Source organism: Amblyomma mixtum, chromosome 5 (genome assembly GCF_055824585.1).
Source record: "Amblyomma mixtum isolate Tamu chromosome 5, ASM5582458v1, whole genome shotgun sequence".
NCBI classification, from domain to species: Eukaryota; Metazoa; Arthropoda; class Arachnida; order Ixodida; family Ixodidae; genus Amblyomma; species Amblyomma mixtum.
The window spans coordinates 193721634-193745794 of NC_143016.1; the positions used below are offsets into that span (position 1 = coordinate 193721634).

Sequence of the window (24161 nt, forward strand, 5' to 3'; positions counted from 1 at the left end):
CCATTTGTTACCCGATGATGAAGTCGGAAAGGGGCCGAGGAGGTCCATCCCAATTTGCTGAAAGGGTCTAGTTGGAGGTGCTATGGGGTTCAGGAGTCCGGCTGGTCTAGTCGGAGGCGTTTTTCGTCGCTGACACTGACGGCACGTTTTCACGTAATGGGAAACGTCGGCACCTAGCCGCGGCCAATAGTACTTCTCCTGGATGCGGTTCAACGTGCGAGCAATCCCGAGATGCCCTGCAGTCTGCTCATCATGGCATGCCTGCATAATTTCTTGCCTAGGATTTTTGGGGACGACAAGAAGATGCACTGTCCTGTTGGGCGCGAAGTTCTTCTTCAGGAGGACGTTAGTGTGAAGGACGAAGGATGACAGTTGGCGCTTGAACCCCCGGGGAGGCGATGCGGTCTTGCCTTTCAAATAATCAACTAGGATTTGCAACTCAGGATCCGAGCGCTGCTGCTGCGCGAAACTGCTGGCGCTTACCGGTCCTAGGAAAGTGTCGTCGTCTTCCTCCTCCGGTGCTGCGTCTACGGGGGCTTGCGGTAGGCAGTCTGCATCGGAATGCTTGCGGCCAGATTTGTTGACTACAATTATGTCGAATTCTTGAAGACGCAGGCTCCAACGAGCAAGGCGGCCGGAGGGATCTTTCAAATTGGCCAGCCAGCACAGAGCATGGTGATCGCTCACAACCTTGAATGGTCGTCCGTATAGGTAGGGGCGAAATTTGGACGTGGCCCAAATAATGGCGAGACATTCTTTCTCTGTCGTCGAAAAGTTGGCTTCCGCTCTCGACAGTGAACGGCTAGCGTACGCGATAACTTTCTCCTGTCTTCCATTTTTCTGAACGAGGACCGCTCCTAAGCCCACACTGCTTGCATCGGTATGGATTTCGGTTTCGGCGTTTTCATCAAAGTGCTCGAGCACAGGAGGGGACTGTAAGCGGCGCTTTAGCTCTTTGAAAGCTTCCTCTTGCGGCATTTCCCATTTAAAAGGCACGTCCGCCCTGGTAAGTTGGGTCAAAGGCTCAGCGATGCGGGAAAATTTCTTGACGAATCGCCGGTAATAGGCGCACAATCCAAGGAATCTGCGTATAGCTTTCTTGTCATTAGGCTGTGGAAACTCTGCGATCGCAGCCGTCTTCTGGGGGTCTGGGCGAACTCCATCCTTGCTTACGACGTGACCAAGGAACAGCAGCTCCTCGTAGGCAAAGTGGCACTTCTCTGGTTTCAGTGTCAGGCCTGAAGACTTGATCGTTTCCAGCACTATCCGAAGCCTTCTGAGGTGGTCTTCAAAGCTTGAGCAGAAGACAACAACGTCGTCTAAGTAGACTAGGCAAATCTGCCACTTCAAGCCTGCGAGCACCGTATCCATTATTCGCTGGAACGTCGCTGGGGCAGAGCAGAGGCCGAATGGCATCACCTTGAACTCGAAGAGTCCGTCTGGCGTGATGAACGCAGTCTTTTCGCGATCTCTTTCGTCGACTTCAATTTGCCAGTAGCCGCTCTTCAGGTCCATCGATGAGAAGTACTTAGCGTTGCACAGCCGGTCCAATGTAACGTCGATGCGGAGGAGGGGGTAGACGTCCTTCTTCGTATAATGCTGTTCAAGCGGCGGTAATCGACGCAAAAGCGAAGGGTGCCGTCTTTCTTGTTCACTAGGACGACTGTTGCTGCCCAGGGGCTCCTTGATGGCTGGATAACGTCGTCACAAAGCATTTCCTCAACTTGCTTGCGGATAGCTTGGCGTTCTATCGGCAATACGCGGTAGGGGCTCTGCCGCAGTGGTCGGGCGTGTTCGTCTGTGACAATGCGGTGCTTGGCAAGCCGGGTTCGTGGCACACTCGATGCTGATGAGAAGCAATCGCTGTACCTTTGAAGAAGACTGCGTATTTGGTCTTGTCTGCACCGGGGTAATGCCGGGTTGATGTCGAACGTGGGTTGATGGCCTTTGTCAGATGGTTCTGCGGGTTGGTCGTGTAGGGCAAATACGTCTCTGATGTCTGCCAGCTCGTCGAGGAAAGCGATCGTCGTACCTTTGTTTAGATGCCGGTATTCTTCGGTTAAGTTGGTTAGCAACACCTCGGTTTGGCCATTTCGGATTTCGGCGACTCCCCTTGCGACGCCCAGTCCTTGATCAAGGAGTAACTGGGTGTTCCCCTCGACGACGCCTTCGGCAGTTTGGATGTCTCCTGTACCTATGCAGGTGACGGCACTTGATCGGGGCGGCACGCTCAGTGCTTCGTTGAGGACGTTTAGGGCAACGCGATGAGTCGCTGTCGTCGCTGCAGATATGGCTTTGTCGGTGGAAAGCTTGATCGACTTAGATCGAAGGTCGATGATCGCCCGATGTTCGTTCAGGAAGTCCATTCCCAAAATCACGTCTCCCGAGCATTGCTGTAGGATCAGGAAGGTTGCCGCATAGGTTCTCCCATTTACTGTAACTCTCGCGGTGCAGCGTCCTGACGGCGTAATAAGGTTACCACCTGCGGTGCGGATCAGCGGGCCATCCCAAGTTGTTGTCACTTTCCTGAGTCGGACAGCGAATGGCCCGCTCATGACGGAGTAGTCAGCTCCCGTGTCGACCAAGGCAGTAACCGCGTGACCGCCGACTATAACTTCAAGGTCACTTCTTCGCGTTTTCGTGCTACACGTGGTCTTCGGTGTACGATCTCGGCTTCGTCGGGTAGCGAGGCTGCGGTGGGCGTACTCCGACGTTACTTCTATGGGCAGCGGTAAAGGCGTCAAGTCTGGCCGCGTCGTCGTCGTAATCGGTGCTGTCATCGAAGTTGTCGTCGAAGTTGTCGTCGTAGGTGTCGTCGGAGGTGTCGTCGGACGAGTCGTCGGACGTGTCGTCGGACGTGTCGTCGGACGTGTCGCCAGAGTTGTCGTCAGAGTTGTCGTCAGAGTTGTCGTCAGAGTTGTCGTCAGAGTTGTCGTCGGGGTTGTCGTCGGGGTTATCGTCGGTGGAGTATCTTTCTCCTTTCGCTTAGAAGCAACCTCACCTCCAGAGGCTGCTTTATTCAGTTTAACCTTCGGGGCCTGGGGGAGCGTCCACGCATCGCGTAACCTCGCTTAGGAGATACAAAGCGCGGTGAAGATGGCGACGGGGAACCTGATAGGCGGCTCGGCGATGAGCAGCCTTCCCGACGCAAAAACTCAATCGATTTCGGCTGGTCGCTGGCCGGGTCGGGGTCGTGGAGCGTCGTAAGAGAACCCTCGGATGCCCAGTCTTCTGTATGGGCAGTACCGGAGGACGTGACCGGCTTCGCCACAGTGGAAGCATAGTGGGCTGCGCTGGTCGGGAGTTCTCCACTCGTCGCATTTCCTCGGCTGTGTGCGACGCTCGTAGGACGGGCGGGTTGGGGCGAGAGGGCGGCGGTCCAGCGCAGCTGGCTGATTTCGATAGGGGCTTGGGTCCCGTCGTCGAGGGGCAGGACGGCGCACAGCTGCGGCGTAAGTCATGGCTGGGGGCTGCAGAGGCTGCGTGGGTGTCGGCGTCACACCCAAGGCCTGTTGAACCTCGTCCCGGACGACGTCAGTGAGCGATGAAAGCTGCGGCTGCGTTCCCGTTGGCAGCAATCGTCGGAGCTGTTCTCGCACAACTTGGCGGATAAGCTCCCGCAGGTTATCGTTGTTAACGGTGTCCAGGCAGTTTGCTGAGAAGACGCGCTGCTGGCGGTCATATTGGCGGGCTCGGGCGTCAAGAGTTTTCTCCATTGTGGATGCCTCTTCTACGAATTCCGCGACGGTTTTTGGTGGGTTCCGTACGAGGCCCGCAGAGAGTTGCTCTTTAACTCCTCGCATAAGCAGCTTGACCTTTTCATCTTCCTTCATGTTCGAGTCGGCACGCCGGAAGAGGCGCTTCGTCTCCTCAGTGTACATTGCAACGGTCTCGTTCGGATGTTGTATGCGAGACTGTAGCAGCTGCTGGACTCTCTCCTTTCGCACGACGTTCGTGAAGATCTTCAGAAGCTGCTCCTTGAAGGTTTCCCAGTTCGTAAGGCTAGCTTCCTCATTCTCAAACCAGATTCTTGCTGGTCCCTCCAAGGCGAAGAAGACGTACCTAAGTTTCGTAGCATCATCCCAGTTGTTGAAGACAGCCACACGGTCGAACTGTTCCAGCCATTCTTCGGAGTCGGCGCCAGGCGAAGCGTCGAGGGTTGGTGGCACCCGGGGCTGCTGAAGAATGATTGGAGTTGTCGCCTGGGGCAGGCTCATGGTGGACTTTGCTACAGGTTTTCGCTTCTGGGTAGGGTCCGGCAGAATCCCGAACTCAGGTGCGTCCCCTAGCAGACGTCGGCTTGCGCGGTGGACTGGGCTCAGGTCCTGCGGTGAATGACTCAGAGGGCTGGCGTCACGACTTGTAGGGGGTGTCCGGAACATGGAAGGCAACCCAGCACCTCCACCAGATGTCACGTTGTAGTGACGGCAGTCCAGCGGTCAGGGAGACACCAAAAAGTCTTGCAAACGAAGCTCTTTATTTGGGCTGACTTGCGCCCGCAAAAGAACTAAATCAATCGGCGGCGGCGTAGAAAGAGAAGTTTATTTTTTCTGTTTTAACATAGAAAATACAAAACAAAACAGATGAACTTAATTCTCTGATCAGTCAAGCACATGCGCAGTGACGCAGCACTGAGCACGTCAGTAATGCAGTAAAAATGCCGATACTCGACCGCCGCGCAGGACGATAAAGTATGTCGACCATTTGCGCAAGAACTCAGCCTCGCTCATTGACAGAGCGTCCATGCATGCTTGTTCAAAGAGGCGCGTGCGCAGGCGCTGCAACATTGGGAACATTGTTCTTTGCGGACGCCCATTTAAGGATGCCACTCCACGCTGCCGCCACAAAACGAACATGCCGACACACAAGAGCATATTTTGAAACACTTCGGGAGAACTAGTGCGCGCTTGCAGGAGGGTTAAAAACATGCGTGACAGTAATGTCCAAAAGGTGCGCGCAACTACACACTCAAAAATTGCGTGCTGCAAAGTTTCAAGCAGACCGCACTGCGGGCATCGGGCGGAGGGCGCCACGCCCCACGCCGCAAGGCGGTCTCTTGTGGGCAGGACCCGCCAGCCTCGCAGCCAGCCGAAGTCCCTGACATCTGCAGGAAGCGTAGCTGAGGTCAGTTGGCGCCAGCGTGCCCGTCTCGTTTTCTGGAGTTGTTCGCGGGTCAGCGCAGCGACCGGCGGCGGCGGCGTAAGCAACAGACGTGCTCGTCAATCGTCGAACTACGAATGTCCGCCGCTCGCGGCATCGCTCAATTTAAAGCCGGCAAGGAAACTTCCAGATAACAGGACAAGATCATCTACAGTAATCTGGAAAAACTTAGATGCAGCCTTTCATGGCTGCGATCAATCGAGATTAGTGTGGTCGCTTCTCGCGTCACGAACAAAAGTGATAACAACCCTTTCCTGCAGCCTTGAGCGTGAATGAACAAACACTACAATGATACGTGGCAATATAAACAGAAGGAACATTTACACTGATTAGAAGGAATCAGAGAGACAAACGTCTCGACAAAATTGTCTTTAGAAAAGAAATATGAAACTGAGAATGTGCGGGTGAAAAGTTGGGGTTAGGTTTCTAAAAGTAAGCTGACCATGCGCTTTTTAGATTGCTCATTGCTACAATTTTTGAGCGCTAAATCTAAGATTAGTGGATAGCTGTGTAACAAGCTAGGTATAAGGTATGTCAGCCTCTCAAAGCCTTAATTGGTTCCAACATTCGCGACGTTGTATTTCTTGTGACTGTAACGAGATTATGCTAAAAAGTCTTTAAAATTTTGTCTGTTTGCTTTAATTAGCATGTTTATATGATTTACAAAACTTTTTCTTGTAAGTCTGTTCAACGGAAAGAAGGCTCCATTTCAGGATATACGCTCTCGTGCTCCCTTTCATGGGTATATTCGGTATAGGGCGCATAGCTCTTTTTTGCAGTAGAAATATCTTTGTTTCGTTCGTTTATGTCGTGGTTCCTCATACCAGCAATCTGTATTGAATGTATGAGTAAACAAGTAAATATTAAAGCGGTATTTTAAATTTCACTGGCACCAGCGTTCTAAACTTATTTATTTTGCCGATAGATAAAGATATGTTGGTGCCTAAATAATCGATATGATTGGACCATAGAAATTGTTCCTCAAAAAATACACCAAAAATTTTTATCGATCTTTCACGGTTAAGAACATTGTTCTCAAACTTAGGCCAGAAGCTGTGTGATACTGTTTTGGTTTTAGCTCTGAACAGTACATATTTGCTTTATTAGACAATTAGTTCAGGTCTGTTGGACTGAAGCCATTCAGAGAATTCTGCAATTCAGAGATTAGCTCTTACTTGCGCATGTTGTAAGCTCTGTCCTGCTTCGCATGTAGAGAACTTGCACACACTGCTCTATCTGGTTGGTGCAGCGCATTAGGACCGGCTAAAATGACATGGCTTCGGCTTTTGAACTTTTCTCATGCGTTGCAAAGAAAGCGATATTGTGTCAAGGCGCGTGCGCACAAGCGACATTATATTGCATATCGACAAAGAGCCTCCTTACTTATGCTCGGTAAGGCGTAAGAGGAATTCGATCCCCGATGCGTGCTGCTCATCATTATAACCACAACAGTGCGTGGATTTTTTAGAAACGTTGCTGCCTCTTTCTCCTGTAAGAAGGGCGTGCACTCTTCTATCCCGCCATTATCCGGTTTCTTGAGTGCATCCCTAATATCAGCCACAGTGGTGAAAATAAGGGTATTTGTGTTTATAGAAAGCGGGGCACACCTCGTGTATAGAAAACAGAAGCAGCGTGACGGCAGCTGAGAACACACTAAACAAAATGCACGACGAGTAAAACGTCACACAACGATCACTTTCCAAAGCCATTTAGGTTGATGCGCGAGAAGAGCGGATGCCAAAAACTTCTTCCTTTGGTTTACAGCACCATTGTTGCTGTATTGTCTGGGTTTATTTATTTATTTATTTATTTATTTATTTATTTATTTATTTATTTATTTATTTATCATCCTACGCACAGCGCCATTGTCTGGCATTACAGTGGGGGGGTTGAACAAAAAGTACACAAATGCTACCTCATGCAGGTGGTTACAAAAAAAAGATAACAATGAGATAGAAAGAACACGGAATTATTATACATAAAAAATGTCACAGCATGGAAGAAAATGAATCATTTGATAATATGGACATTACTTCCTCAGGCAGTTTGTTCCATTCCGAAACCGTTTCAGGGAAAAAAGACATTTTAAAAAGGTTAGTCCGGCATCTGTACTCTCTAACTTTAAGTGGATGATCTCTTCGTAAAGACACGTAATCATGGTTGGCTATATATTTGGTTTTGTCTATTCCAGTTCTAGAATGAAATATTTTATGAAATAATTTTAAACGCAGAACTTTCTTACGTTTTTGAAGGGGGTCCCATGCCAAAGATTTTTTCGCGCTCGTTACACTAAAATATCGCCCATAGTTATTGAAAACAAAACGAACGGCCAAATTCTGAACTATTTCTAGCTTTTGAACGTCAAGAAAGGATTTCGGATCCCATACTGTGCAAGCATACTCCAGTATGCTTCTAACGTTTGTATTATACAGCAGTTCTTTAGTCTTTAAGGGGAAAAGTTTAGCGTTACGTCGCAGGAAGCCTAACACACGACAGGCTTTGGCAGTAACGAAATCCACGCGACGATGCCAAGACATTGAACTTGTTAAATATACACCAAGATGCCAATACTGAAAGCAGTCTGCTATTATTTATGTTATAAGTGAAAATATGGGGAACCTTCTTTTTAGTGAAACACATATGTACAGATTTTGTAAGTTAATATGCATTCCCCAGTTCTCACACCACTGGGCCACTTTGCACAAATCCTGTTGTAATGCATCACAGTCACTTTGATCGTTAATAATTCTATACAATACACAATCGTCCGCAAAAAGACGCATGCATGAAGAAATACCTGAAAAGATGTCATTCATGTAAGTTATGAACAGTAATGGGCCCAAGACGGATCCCTGGGGCACCCCTGATGTTACAGCCACCTCATGCGACTGTTTCCCGTTGACAACAACACATTGACGCCTAAAGCTCAAATATTCCTTTATCCACCTAATAACGTTCTCATTTATGTTGTACCAGTATAATTTTTGTATTAACAAGGAATGTGATACGACGTCAAAGGCCTTCTTAAAATCTAGAAAAATACAGTCAACAGAATATCCCTTATCCAGAGCACTTGACAGGTTATGTACAAATTCGGTAAGCTGGGTGACACACGAGTAACCACTGCGAAAGCCATGCTGATTAGTATTTAATAATGAACGTATACTAAGATGATTCATAATATTAGTATAAAACACGTGCTCTAAAACTTTGCATAATACACTGGTCAAGGACACTGGTCGATAATTTGAAACAATATTCCTAGGTCCCGATTTATGTATAGGTACAACATTAGCAAGCCTCCATTCATCAGGCAAAGAGCCGTCCTGTAATGCCTTTGTGAAAAGAATTGTAAGGTACCTTGACAAAGCAAAAGCGCAAGAAGAGAGCAGGACCGTGGATAAGCCGCCCGGACCGGTGGCACTGTTATCTTTTAAGCGTTCTAAGAGCGACACAATTCCTCGCTGATCAAATTCAATGTTCTCCATAGGTTCCGTACAGTTCAAGGCCAGGCGAAAACCGGCAGGGCTATTGCTGTCCTTAGCAGAAAACACTGAGCCGAAAAACGTGTTAAAGCACTTGGCTTTCTCCAGATTATCATGAACGATACTTCCGTTGTGATCGAGTGGTGGGATAGACAATTCATCCTTTCTGTTTTTTTATGTACTGCCAAAATTCTTTAGGGCGATCCTGGATACGCATGTCGAAAGACTGAAAGTAGGTAAATTTGGCCTCTTTGACCGAAGCATTCATATCTTTTGTAATCTTTTTTAACTGATCCATGTTATCTTGCGACGGATTTCTTTTGAAGCGCGCATATAGTTGTTGCCTCTTTTCAACGACTCTGCGCAGCGCTTTTGTAAACCATGGTTTGCTTTTGCTGCGACGTTTCGTCATCACCCATGACGGCACATATTGCTCACGCAAATCAAAACGTTTGGCTGTCAGTGTGCGCCACAGCTCATCAACGCTGAGTGAATCAGACAATGTTTCGTACACATCGACATAGGATTCAAGTGCCCCGGCTATCTCGGGGAAATTTGTTTTTCGATAACTATAAATGCGCCGATTGCCACAGTCTTCAAGTTTAACATACTGAAAGTTCATTTCTGATAAAACACAACTGTGAGCACTGATACCGGGCACTACAAGGGTAGAATAAGCTGCCGATGGTTAGTTAGTCAATAATAAATCCAAAACATTGTTACCACGGGTTGGCTGCAGCACTAATTGGGATAAGCTAAATGAATTGCACAGATTTAACAATTCTTTGCCTACTGCAGAATTGGCTCTAGCCGGAAGACATCCTGAGCTCCAGTCTAATTCAGGAATGTTAAAATCACCTCCAACAACTAAACAGTCAGTTTTAATAGTTTCAATCATACAAGTTAGGTCGCTGATGGGTTCGAGCTCACTTCCAGGTGGCCTGTAAAACGAGCAAACGGATAGTAATTTGCCATTTAGAAGTCTAATTTGAGCCCATAATGCCTCACATGTCCCAACATCAATTTCCATTTTACGAGAACTAACTAAGACGTCCACCAGGATTAATACGCCTCCTCCGTGCCTGTCTCGATCCTTTCGATAGCTGATATAGTTACTCGGAAAAATTCGCTATCGCTAACATCCCCATCCAGCCATGATTCACAACCGAACACAACAGAAGGTCTCGCCATGTCAATTAGACCATGTAGCTTGTCCACTTTACTCTTAATACTTCTGCAGTTTAGCACTAGAATCGACAAGACATAGTGATCCGGCTTAGCTTGTCAAGAATCTCGAACTACCTGCCCCTGTGATTCGTCGTAAATGCCTTTGACGCTATTCAAGTAAAGGACATCGTGTTTCAGATGGGTCCCTTGGGTCCCTTGCGAGTTTTGGCGTAATCCCATAGCATTTTCCTCTTGTTTCGTACTGGTTCAGAGAAGTCCTCTGAAATGCTAGTAGAACTTCCTTTCAATTTCTTCGCATTTGACAGAACAGCCTCTTTCTCTTTGAATGAACTAAAATTAACAATTATTGGGTGAGTTCCTTCGGGAAATTCTCAACAAAAGTGCGCGATGTGTATGACATCTACTTCCTATTCAAGTATTTATTTTATTTTTGATTTTACACATACTGGAATTCCCAAAATTAATTGTAGTAAAAATGGGTACAAGCCACCCCCGATCCGTTGCCTGGCTTCATCAGGGGTGTGCGCTTGGAGGAGGCTCTGCGAACCCCGCTGCGCCCTTTCGCGAGCAAACCCAGTTTCGAGCACTCAGCCTACAAAGGTGGTTCGTGTTTCACTTCAAAGTGAAGAGTTCGACGAAAAACTCGTATGCTCTAACCATCATATCTCATTACGTGCAGGTTCAAACTACTCATGAAAATACAGTGTCAGAACACAAATGCAACAAAATAAAGGTAATGTACACTTCTAAAACTGGCAACAGAAACAATGTTGTCATTCAATAAGAAGCTGCAAGGAAGAAGAAAAAAACAGACATAGTTCACCTCGTAACAACATTAAGCAGCTTTAGTTGCAAATAAGAATAAAGAAAGTTTAATTACTTTAATATTCGACAAGCTATTCCATTGTGTGGCGGTCCAAGGAATAATGGGATATTTAAAACAATTATTTTTCACTCAGAATGTGGTCGTTGTTAGTTGATACCTCTGTCTAGCGGCGTATTTGGAAAAAAAAATGTCATATCAGAGAGCCTAACAGTGGTGTCCCTTTACAAGTTGATACGTGAATTTTCGTCGGCAAAGTCGATTGAGCTGTTTTATGCAGATAATTTTGCGAGTTTTAAAAGTTCTCTTACTATGGTGTGAGATGCGTTTTTATAAAAGAACCGAACCACCTTTTTCTGCACCCACCCTGGATTTCGTTGTTAGTTTGCCGGAATAGATCCCTGATAACGGCTGGATAATTGAAGTACTGGTCGTATAATTGTGTTGTTGTGTTAGCGCAGCAATGGGCGGTAGAAAGTTACTTTGGCGGGTGATATTAAGAAGTTTGCAGGGATACGGAGGCCGCAGCTACCAAAGGAGAGGGTTAATTGGAGAGACACGGGAGAGGCCCTTGCCCTGCAGTGGCCGTAGACAGGCTGATGATGACGATATGCTAATAAGCTAACCGGACATGTGGGCAGCTTTTAGCCTATCCTGAAAAAGAGATTACGGAAGGCATTCGAGATCACTTTATTAATGTATTGATTCCACTTGAGGTTTTTTATCCACAACTCAAGGTACTTCTATTCTGTTACTTCGGAGAGAATGCTGTGGGCCGAATTTATGAAATAAGATCATTCTTTTTGTGATTAATTTGCTTACATCTGCTAATCTTCACACTAGCCAACAACCTTTTTGAGATGTAACATTCAAAAATACTTGGTTCATGAGCGTTCTGTTTCCTAGTATAGAACACAGTCGTCTGTATACAATTTTATTTTATAGGAAGGTCATTTCCGTCACATACAGAGGAGAAAAAGAAGAAGCCCAAAAACAGTCTCTTGCACAACGCCACAGTGAACTGAAGGAGTCTTAGAGTCATGACATTTAAAAATTGACAAATTGTTTAAAAGTGCTGCGGTGATCTGCAATTAAATTATTAAGAGGATTGTTGATAATTTAATTTATGCAATAGCTTATGATGAGAGCCTCAGTTGAAAGCCTAAGAAAATTCACAAATAATGCATCTCTCTATTTACTGTTTATGAAATTAGTGAACTTATGCATTATTTGTACTGACTGTGTATTGTTGAGTAGCCTTTCTGCAATCCGTGTTGATGGATTCTTAGGAAGTTATATTTCTCAATGAATTTGAAAATGTGTTTGGGCATGATTGCTTCAACATTTTATATCCAGTCGACTTGAATCACAATGACATCCAGCTGACATCCGGTCTTATGGAGTGGCTTACTATAGAGGTCCTCCGGTCACTCGGCTCTTGGCCGAGCCTCGATGATTTCACAACGAAAACACGTAAAAATTTTCATATCCAATCTGCTGAGGGCTTAAGTAACCCATTGGGAATATCATACAATACTGATCCGTATAGGTTACTGCATTCACAAATTCTTTAGACGTATCAGTGTTTTTCTTTCAACAACCTTAGAGCACTACTTGCGCATGGCTCACTTGCCGGTTCCATGTTCAACATTCTTTTTTTTTCCCCTACAGGACAGCACTTGCGTTCTTCGCGAGCACAAGGTGGTTGTGACTTTCGAAGAGTGATAAACTGTATCACTGATTTCATCGCAATATACACAAGCAAAGTTGCAACCGCTGCTAAAAAGAAACAAGAACTAACGCAAACACATGCTGACGCCATATGCCAGTAAGTACTATCATTATTGTTTTTCAGCCAATTTTCTTTATTTCGGCGGCATGTTGACGGAAAGGACGTGGCAGCGCTAAGACGATGCAAAGGAAACAAGACAATCATCTGCAATATATTCATATGTTCGGGGAATTTCAGTACGGCGGCCTGGACGAGTAAACATGCACCTTTTCCTTGAAACGCCTTACAAATTTAGTCCTGTCGATTGCTGAGCTTTCAGAGTACGTCCATAGCAGTTTCTTAAAGCTGCGAGAGCGCAGGAAATAGGACAGCTGACAGAGCGACGACACTTTGCAAGAAGTAGTAATCTACAGCGTTGCTGCAACTCGTAAAAAAGTAGCGTGACCTGCCCGGGGAATGTGTTTGAAGGAATCCTACGTTCTCGACAGAAAAACGTTAGCAGCAACTGGTCGCGCTCGATACGAATGCTTGCGCCAGTGAATGCGCTTGAATTTCTCGCTGCCACCGCAGTTAGGTTCGCGTTGCCACATACATTCCGGTACAGAAGTGTAAAGTAAGTTAAAAGAAGCGTAAGCGACATTTGTCGTTGCGTGCAACGGTGAAGCGGCCGTATGCAGGGGAAGGAAAGCGACAGTGACATCCGTCCTGGCTAATTCGTGAAACCTCCAATGAAGCGTACGTGGTCAGTTTGAGGCAATGACCGTAACCGAAGGAGTGATGGGCGCTAGCGTCCGTATAAAGAACAAGATCTAACTGCGAGAAAGTTCTGAAAAAATAAAAGGTATCTCTATCTCTTTAGAATTTCTGACCAACGTTGTCGTTGCAGCCGCCGCGCATCCGTTGCGTGTTTAGCGAACTTCAGACAGTTTTAGCTGTGCGTCCGCAAAAGCTGCGCGTACGCTACGGGCGCACCTTTCGCGCACTGCCACCCGTCCTGGCAACGACAGTTTTAGTTGGGAGTGGCTAGCGTAGCGCCCGAGAAGCGTAACATAAAGTGGCGCCCTCTAGCGACAGCAAGGCAAAGCTCCTGAACTGTATGCTGAAGAAGCTTTGCTTTGAACTTTGAAGAAGGTTCTGTTTTTTTTAAATTTAAATCAATTGAATCATATGACAACAAATTATAGCGCAATCGGAGAAGTAATTTACCAGGGCTCATTGCTATGACGACAGTGTACGCCGCGGATGTTAGGCTTATCATCAAGAAATTCTTGAATTTATCTAAAAAACGATGACTGTTTTTCACCTATATCATTACGGAGGGGTGAGAATGCGCAAAATAAAAGTGAGTACAACCGTTCTGAGTGAGCTATCGCATCGAAAAATGCAGCGGCGATGCAGTATTTGGTCCAAAGCGGGCGTGCAGGGCGCCGCCATGTTGCCAACGTTAACCACGCAAGCCACGCAAGCAATGCAACGCAAAGTCCGCTGGCTTGCGTACGTACACAAGACTTGAAAGTAGTTCGGACGGCGCGAAAACAACAAAGACAAAGGAGACACGAACACAACAGGACGGGCGCCAAGCAATTCGTGTGTTCGTGTCTCCTTTGTCTGTTGTTTTCGCGCCGTCCGAACTACTTTCAAGATATGAACCAACTAGCCCAAATCAAAGTACTTCTTGTACACAAGACGCAGGGCTCGCGCTTGCGTTCTGCGCATGCGCACTACGGTCCCCGCTGGCACCTTGCGTACGTTAAGCCCTTGCAGACGCACAGCTAAAACTGTCTTTTGTCAGCAGCGTTATCCCGGACGCTGTCGCCTGCTTTGCGGCGCCGCTAACAGATACTTCGGCGTCGTGTTCCTTCATGTGTTAGTGGTTTCAGTGCTGCGACAATACGGTGGTGTTTGGTTTTGTGCTCGTGACCGTAGAAATTGCGAAGGGTGTAGCCAGTCCAGCGCGGATACTACCTGCGCTCGCTTTCTCGGGATCCATCGCTCATTTCGGTGCCTTGGATCGTGAACTATGATTTCGTCACAGCTGTTCACGAAGCAATCATCGTGTTTGGTCTGGAAAGAGTCGGCACATCATGGGAACCGATAACGCAAATTTATGTTAACTGAATTTCATTGTGTCGCATATATCAGCATGGAGAGTGAAGGATATTGCGTGACAGAGTTTCGCTTTCACGCGTTTGCATAATTATAATGAACTTTTAGAGCGCAGCTCTTAGGCGCCCGTTTCTTCGTTTCGCGGCGTCGCCGTCGTCGTTGTCCGTTGTAACCAGGAGAGGGTCAAAGCGTAACCTCCTTCCCTCCTTAGCAAGAAACAAAAAAAAAAACAGCGCCGCGTGGACGGCTCTCGCCGGCGCGCGCCGTGAAACAGGGGAGAACGAATTCCTGGAGAGCGACTAGCCTTTTCTGTGTGGCTGCCTCCTCTCCTACCGCTCGCGGACGCGGCGAGCGGGGGGATTACCGTTGATTGTTCTAGACTCTCTGAACCGTTTCTACGCGATGTTGACGTAGAGGGCGTAGCCTTGCGTGCGCTATGAGATGCCCTCCACCTCTTCACTCGCGCGACGGCGGCTGCGCCACGACAGAAAGTCCCAGATGCTCCACGAAGCCACCCCCGCCCTTTGATGAATGAGGACGCGCGCCCAGCGCGAGAAGGAGGAGGAGACTGCACAGCCGACACTGTGTATATGCGCACGCCTGCCTTGGCACGAAGAATAGACAGACGTGGAGCGAGCCTATAGAAGAAGGGTGCTGACCGCCCGAGCCGCCGTTTAAGCTTCAGTGAACAAATTGTGTTTTGTTTGTTTGCCTCTCTCTCTTGTGGTACTGCACTTTAAGTGCAATATTTCTTTTGTATTTCGAACACTCTCAAGTGTAACTTTACTGTTAATGGAGTGTTTCTTGAAGAAGGAATATGTCTGAAAAATAAAAAGCTGTCTATGATTTCACATACATGTCTTGCTCGCATTCTTTGTCTCAATCTATCGAAAAGCTGAAACAGACGATGAGCTGCGCTCAAATTTCCCATTAGAAAATAACGTAAATGTCGGCAATTTTTTGCAATTATCTGCTATTTTAAGGTACGTCGGGCATGCATCAAAGTGCATGCACTCACTGTGCGCAGAATGACCTTCCTGTATTGCATGAACAGTACGCACAGTATGATCCGACGAATTGCGTCAATAGTGCACGAAATTATTTAATGAAAATGTCAGCGGCGCCGTTTGAGATAACCTAAACATGTCTTGTGTTTCGGCACACATATCTGCATTGTATGGAATGCTGTAGCATTAAAATAAAGCGAAATTTGAGAAATCTCTCATTTAGACAGAGAGGAACGGCAGAGGTGTATGTTTCAATAAAACCATGGAAAATATCTTCTCTATTCTCCGTACATTGGCCAAGCGCTGCGGTTACCATATTGCTGACCAGCAGCGCAGCCAATTTTAACATGCCACAACAGCAAAGAAAGGGTGTGCGAAAACCCAAGTATTTTAAAGCGCGGCGCGAGGCCGCGTGCAGAGCAGGCAGACAAGGATAAATCCCCTAGGAGGCCCGATTTTGGACCAGTCTGGGCGTGGAGCAGATGCCATGCGAACATCCCCCGCGTGTTTCGGTCGTCCGTTGTCGTGCAGAACAATACGCATTAACTGCACCGCCATTGTTACGTATGTAAGAGAAGGAGCAATTGGCCCTACTTTTTGTAATCCGTTGCCGGTGGGAGGTATACGAAGTTTCAGCCCCGTGGTGTATGGCAATGCTTTCGCGCCGGTCATGTTATCTTTGGGCACACTCTTCGCGGGCCATGCAAGATAACCACGATGCTGTCTTTGCGGGCAACCTGTTGCGCCCTCGTCGCAATGCACAGCGACTTTCAGAAACTGTATTTCTTATCCTTTGAGCGAACACGTTCGCGCTGCTCCTTTTCTTTGATGAGCGTGCTGGCGCACGCTCATCAAAAGCACGCTGTTTGGGGAGCCTTGCGCTTGACTCTTGGCACAATTTTATGACTTTCTAGAAAAATTCTATTTACAAATGTGGTTTGGTTTATTGGGGTTTAACGTCCCAAAGCAACTCGGGCTATAAGGGACGCCGTAGTGAAGGGCTCCGGAAATTTCGACCACCTGGGGTTCTTTAACGTGCACAGACACCACGCAGCACACGGGCCTCTAGAATTTCGCCTTCATCGAAATTCAGCCTCCGCGGCCGGGATTGAACTCGCGTCTTTCGGGTCAGCAGCAGAGCGCCGTAACCACTGAGCCACCGCGGCGGTATTTACATATGTACGCATGGCAATGTTACCGGATACAATGACATTTACAAGAAGACATGACACTAACCATGTAAGGCGAACCAATTAAAGAGGTACCATATCTCTAAGTAACTAACGGGAATTTCTCGTGGGCGATGTAAAACAAGGTAGCATACCTCTTCGCAGAATAGTGAAAAGACAATATTTTGACACTGAAAAAAAAAAAAAACCTTAGCGCCAAAATTGGCTTAAAAACCAGAACAAGACGGTCGTTGTTTACGGAACTGAATGGGCATGACCACTGCCGGAGAAACTCTTTTTCACCCAAGAAAAAGAGTTCCTCGGCCTATAAACTCATCAGCTCCTGTCTGAGACGGCCGAGAAGCGGCCACACAGCGCGGCGTCAAAAGCCACCAGCGACCGCAGCGCATCGACTGCGCCACAAACTAAAAAGCGCTTAAAGCAGGCCGGATAGCACCCAAATTCGGCCTCCTTTCCAATGTGACAACCGTCGCCAGCATCTACATCCTCGAGACCGAAGACATCGCTTCTTTGGTCAGGAGGATTGTACGCGACGAGTTGGCAGCTCAGCGGCGACGTACAAATTTTGATGAACCTTACCAACAGACGTCGAGGCCCATGCCATCATGGGAGCAGCGTACGTCATGGACTGCACCAAAAAGCAGCGAACCATTTTACAACTTCGTTATTGAGCGGACCCAACAATCGACGTCGTACCCTTACTTCCAGCAGCTTCCATCTCGTCCTGATGAAGTGCCTCGTGATGCGTCTCGTCGCGCGTTCGTCGCCTCTCCTCGGCCTTTAAGGGATCCTGCTGTGAGCTACCAAAACCGCCAGCCACCGATATGTTACGGCTGTGGGTTCAGCGGACACATCTCCCGCTTTTGCCCGCGTCGTCAATTTTCGCGACCCCCTGTGCAACGCGCACCACGCTTCAGGAATGATGCCCAGTGGGAGCAGCCACCCGCTACCTTCTATCGGCCTCCTTCTCCCCAACTCGGTGCACCCAATGACTCCCCTGTCTCCGATCGCAGCATCACTCCGCCGCCGCAGCGACAAGGCCATTCATCATCCCCACGTTGCCGCTTCGTTTTTCCACCGCTGGGAAACAAGGTGGTGCGACAGATGGTGGTGCGACAGATTATTCCGTAGACAAACTATGGAAGAATCCCATAGCAACAGTGAGCATGTAACCTCAATTGATATCTATACTTTCGATCCGTTATATATACGCCAGTATAGCACCCAACGAAGTATGAGCCGCTCAGGACCACCATTTGCATAAAATCTGGGGGCCACCCGTTTGACGTAGAATGTTCGAAGTGGTGTAAAATTACTTGGTATGTTCCTGAGGATGAAATTACTAATTAAACGGAAGCCTAAAATCTGTGTGGGATTCGCAACACGATCATTCCGCCCCATACCGTGCATTCCGAGGACCTTCAGACAGTCCTTACGGCCCAACTGTTTGACGCAGGGGTTTCCCGATGGTGTGAAACCACTCGTCGTGTTGTGATGAAGATATTTATAAAATTTATTAAGTGATGTAACGAGGAAATATACCGGATATAGCGCAGGTGGCTGTAAATTTCAATAGTAATGCAGAATGCGTGACGTAGATAGCGGTGCTTGTGTATTAGAAAGGATGTTTCCGGAAAGGAAACATCCGCGGATGTTTGGATTTAGCCTTCTCCACGTTTTCTGAGCACACCGATGCAACACTTGAAGCTCCCGTAGCTAACGCTCTTACACTGAGGCAGTGTTGGCGGAGTTATTGAGAAAAGGAAACGACGCAGTAACTGTCCCACATATCTCGGTGGACACCCGAACCGCGGCGTAAGGGAAGCCATCAAAAAGGGAGCGAGCGCCCCTTCACATCATTGTTGAACTGCAGGTGGCGCCAGGGTAGCTGCACTGCGAAGCACTCGGTGGTGGACTGCACTGCGAGCCAGAGAGCGGCCGTGGAGCGCTTCGAAGGCGGGCTCTTCCGCAGTGTCACCGAACTGTGCCTCGACGACGCGGCTTTGCTGAAGAGTAAGTATGATGCTGCACCCATGTGGGTGGGGAAAGCACGGAGTTCGCGAATAGTGATCAGAATCCGCCACACGTGTGGGAGGTGCGGGGTTCCATCACAAGTGCGCCGGGTGCCCACCGGTGATACCACGGCGACTAGCTTCCCGTGGCTTTTAAACACTTGGAAGGAACTCTCAGGCCGCCTTTTGTAATAGAAAATGCGTTGTATCATGCCACTTATTCGCCAAAGCTGCCCTTGCGCCTTATAGAATTCAATATCATCCTAACGAAAAGGAATCAGTATGCCCTCGGTGGCTCGAGGATGAATTCACTGCCAAGAGTGAAGTTTTTCAGAAGCGTTAGAGAGAAACCTTCAACAAGCACGCGCCCCGAGATCATCCGACACAGTTCAAAATTCAAGGTTCCTTTATTGCATGTTATGGTACAAGAAGAATAAGAAACACTGGAATACAGAAGGAGGTCCCAAAGTCACAGACTGTGGACGGGACCTCGTGTGAGAACAATTGTAAGAATAAATATTGGGCAGCAGATGCAAAACTTATAAAGATGTTGGCATCAGTAAAGAGCAGAAAGTGAGATACAGGAAATAATGCAAAAACTTATTTGAATGAAAAATGATTACACACCTAAAAGCGTACAGAACAACACAAAACAAAAATCATAGAGTGATATAAATTACAAAACTAGTACCATTTACCAGGAGAAATGCTATTAGAGGGATTGTAAGAACTGACGAAGAGCGGATTTGAAGGCACAGATATTTGATGATTGCTTAATGGTAACAGGTAATGAGTTCCATAAAGTGGTAGCGGAGAAACAAAATGTTTTGTAGTGAATTACAATGAACGCGCCTGAACTATTATGAATGCGCCTCCGGTAGCCTCGATGGCAGACGAAGAAGTTGACGACGAAGTGTGCCGGCGCGCGGCTCCAGCTCTCTGGCTGTGTAGACTGACTGTGATTTCGCTGCCGTCCGCTCAGCTGTTTGGCGAACTGTATCGCTGAGTTCACTAGTACGCGAACCCCCTTTCAGTTTGTTTACCACAATTAGTGTTAGGTTTAGAGAGTAAGAAGTTATTGTGATCAGCAAAGCGTGTGTCGTTGCGACGCGGAATTTGTTCACCGGTAGTTAGCGAAAAAAGAAGTAGCTCTAACATATTTGTACATAATGGTGCATAATTTGTAGTCGATTATTTTGCGCACAGACAAAATATTGTGGGATAGGAGCAGACGAGGCGCATTTACAGAGTATTGACTGTAAGTTAAAATGCGAATGACTTGGTTTTGAATAGTTTGCAGAGATGATAAATGGGAATGATATGTTTTTTTTCCAGATCAAATGCAATACGGAATATATAAGTGGATGAACGAATAATAGAGGGAAATTAGAATGAGCACATGGAAATATGGGCGAACTTTAATTAGTACTCTAATACCATACGCATTTTTCGTGAAATGGATGTAATGTGGGTCTGAAATTTAAGATGTTTGTCAAGTACTACACCTAGAAAGGATGCGTGATCAGCTGAAAAGATCGAGTTTGAGCCTCTCCTAACAGATGGGTTTTCGCAAAGAATTTTATGGGGGACCTAAAAACTATGAAGCTAGATTTGGATGCATTGATGGACAGCAAATTGTTTCGGCATCAATCGAATACATTCTGTGCATCAATGTTAAGTTTGTCAACCACATTAGTTATATGAGAATCCGAGGTTAAGATTGTCGTGTCATCCGCATAAAGAAAACAGTTGGAATTATGAAGGCACCTAGGGAGGTCATTGATATGTAATAAAAATAGAAGAGGGCCAGGAAGAAAACCTTGCGGAACTCCAACGTTAGTAGTCCTGAATTTTGAGTATGTTCCTGAGATGAACACGGCTTGTTTTCTATTGAATAAATAGCTTCTTATTGGCGAAAGCGCAGGCCCATTTATGCCAATAGCCTCAAGCTTGTTGAATAAAATAGCATGGTTGAGGGAATCAAAAGCTTTGGAAAGGTCAATAAATAATGCACCAGCAAAGTTACCTGCGTCGATGTAGGATTTAATTTTATCAGTGAGAGCGATCACAGCTACTTCGGTGGAGAACCCCATTCTGAAACCGAACTGGTTAGGTGAGAGAATGTCAAAATTTGTCAAGTAGTTGTTTATTCGAATAACAATGGCTTTTTCAGTGGCGAACAATATGGGCGAACACATCGCAAATGAGATGCGCAATTAACTTATTATGAGATGATTGTATATTATCGAGACCTGGACTGGCATCTTTCAGATTCCTGATTATTTCGCCAATTTCTTTAGGAGAAACAGGAAAAAGGAAAATGCTATGGGGAGATCGTTAATAACAGTGTCCGTGTTATTAGGACTGCGTCGACTAATACTCTCCTCTCCAAGTTAAGGTATATATGCGCAGATGCCCCTTACCTCCAGAAGGTCATATAAAAATAGCCTACATGCCTTCGATGAGAACAAGTTTTGGCAAACAGACGCTGTTTCTAGCACAGATGACCTGTGGAATACCATGTCTGCAAATGAGAGTTAAAAGTGGTATCCGTCATCCTGAATATATTACCCTCCTTGCGCATTTTATAGATGTTATTGCTTAAAATTCCCAAAGAAAGATCAAAAAGAGAAATAAAACTTTACGCTACCTGCATAATACGAAAGTGCTGCAATAGCTGAGTCTATAACGCTTTTATGTTTTTCAGTATGTGGTAACCAGCCTGCGTCACACAGTCTTTCACTTCTTGGCGTCATTTACTTACCGCACTGCCACATCGTCCACCAGGACCACCTCGGCTAAGTGGTTCGCGGATGTATAGCGAAAGCTAGCGTCACGCATTATGTCATGGTGATTGAGCTTATTTATGTCATGGGACGACTATATCATCATCATCACCAGCCTGACTGCGCCTACAGCAGGGCAAAGCTCTGCCTTATCTCTCCAATCAACCCGGTACTTGTGCCAACTGAGTCCGCCTTATCCCCGCAAACTTGCTAATCCCATCCTCTCACATGATTTTTGGCCGGCCCCTGCTCCCCTTGCCGGCGGAATCCAATCGGTTACCTTTAATGAGCATCGGTAATCTTTCATTAGCATTCCATGACCTGTCTATGCTTATTTCTTTCATTTATTATTACAGCGCAAAGACGGCACAGAACAAGAAGGGAATTCCTATTGGGATTCTATTACACTCTTGATGGAGGACTATGACGGCAGTGCAGAACCTGTAGATACTTACCAGTATCGTCTACATGTGGCTATCTACGCATTAGGTACAGAATGTCGACAAGACTGCTTCAGTTTCCACTGAGTCAGATGCTTTCTCGTAGCCTGGAAGGATATATATATATATATATATATATGCGTCCCTTATAGCCTGAGTTGTGTTGGGACGTTAAACCCCATATATATATATATATATATATATATATATATATATATATATATATAAAAGAGCTATAGCAAAAAATAGCGTCCGGTCTGCTCTTGCCAAGTCGTGCGAGCATCAAGTGCGTGACAGCGTCCATGCCCAACTAAGGCAATTGGATAAGGCTGGGTATCCAAGAGAAATCGTGGCATCAAGGGTGGAAACCAAGATTCGCGAGGTGAAATCTGGTGGGCGGTGCAAGGTCTCAAGAGGGTCGGCGAGAAGTATGGCGTGCGTGTTGTATTTTCGGCCCCGGAAAAGCTGGGACGCATGTGCCGCCTGGTGAATGATGCTAAAAAGAGGCCTATGTGCAAATCGTCAATGGTGAATGCGGGACATGGGTTTAGTCAGGCTGATGATGATGATGATACAAGCGAAATTCCGGATGAAGCGGCGGAAGAAGGAACACAAGCCTATAAAACTGCGAAGTTCTTTTAAGGTTGTCAGTTTGGGAAAGTCAGCGATGGCGCGAAGTTTGGCACGGTCGGGAAGAACGCCATCCTTGGAGATGGCATGGCATAGTATCGTCAGCTTCGTGGCACCGAAGTAACATTTCTTCAGGTTTAGTTGCAGCCCGGCTTCAGTAAGGAACGTGAGGACACGCTGCAGGCGCAGTAAATGGGAAGAAAAATCCAGTGTCATCTAGATAGCACAGATACGTTCCCCATTCGAGCCCGCTGAGAATATTATCCATCATTCTCTCGAATGTGGCTGGGGCATTGCATAGGTCAAATGGCATGACATCGAATTCATACAGGCCGTCTGGGGTGACGAAGGCGGTTTTCCGCCGGTCAGCGGCACCCACCCAGGCAGCACAACAACATTGGCCGAACGTCGCGCAAGTGTTGGCAAAACGTGGCACGAACATCGGTCCTACACTGGCATTTGGGCCGAGCGCTACCACTTCACACATTGGCCTTACTTTCATGCCAGTTTTGGGCCAACGCTCGGCCGATCAAGCGGCCAACGCAGTCCCGATGTTCGTTCTGCAGCATGGACCAGCAAAGGTCTCATACTGGCATCCAACTTTCAAACATTGGTAGCCAACTTTCAAACATTGGTAGCCAGCTTTCGAATAATGGTTTCCAGCTTTCGAATATTGGCATCCAGCTTTCGAATAATGGTTTCCAGCTTTCGAATAATGGTTTCCAGCTTTCGAATAATGGCATCCAGCTTTCGAACGCTGGCACATGCAATTAACCCACTCGGCAATGACCGGCACTGTGGATGGATGTACATACATACCATTCTACCTAGCAAATATTCATAAATGAGGTTGCGAAAGAATTCCAGAAAAAAGACCCGTTTATTGCTTTGAGTTACAAGAATCACGCTTCTAGCGCACACAGGATGGTTTGCGCTACCACCAGCCACCGTGGGGAGTAAAGAAAAGGGGCCCAAGAGCATGGTGGCAGAGGCTGTGGGAAAACAATTTATTTTCAAGTTTGGTGCGTGCCGATCAGGTTGGACAAAGCATCTCGGCAAGCTGCTGCGGCACGGCTAAGGCATCCATAAAGCGCTCAACGGAGCTGTCCTCCAGTGAACTGATCAGTCATATCCAAAATAATCGTTGCACTCCACTTGCAAGGGGACTGCTGGACTGCATTCAAAGAAATTCCTCGTCCAGTTCTTGCACGATGGCCTCACGAAGCGCCAAGCCTGCAAAGAGATGCATGATGTCGTGGTAAGTTGAATTATGGCCATCACAGAACAAAAACAAAAATGATTAAATAACACCGAATTTTGTGAAACACAGTCATCGTGAACACACTAGCAACATATTTTACAGGATAATTTTTAATTTATTCTTAAGAACCAGCACCACATTAGTTGCACAAAGTGGAATTTAATTTACTAAACTTCCCTTATACCAAATGGTTTAATTTAGTTTAATGCGTTGTGTCGCACTCTCAGTAAATATATTCAATGCGAGATAAGCAAATTAATGTCATATTGAAAACAGATTAATGTATTATTTTGTTTTAATATAACTCGTATCTCTAAATTGCGAGGTAATTTTTTATTCCA

General features: G+C 46.7%; 1 protein-coding gene across 1 annotated transcript in view; it reads left to right on the forward strand.

Annotated features, from left to right (window-relative positions):
- LOC149345307 (uncharacterized) overlaps window positions 1–24161 on the forward strand; it is a 203210-nt gene that overhangs the window by 145513 nt on the left and 33536 nt on the right. The window contains exons 6-7 of the mRNA XM_089546571.1: window positions 12328–12484; window positions 18565–18704. Coding sequence (XP_089402697.1) covers window positions 12328–12484; window positions 18565–18704 — 297 coding nt within the window. The remainder of the gene's footprint in view (window positions 1–12327; window positions 12485–18564; window positions 18705–24161) is intronic.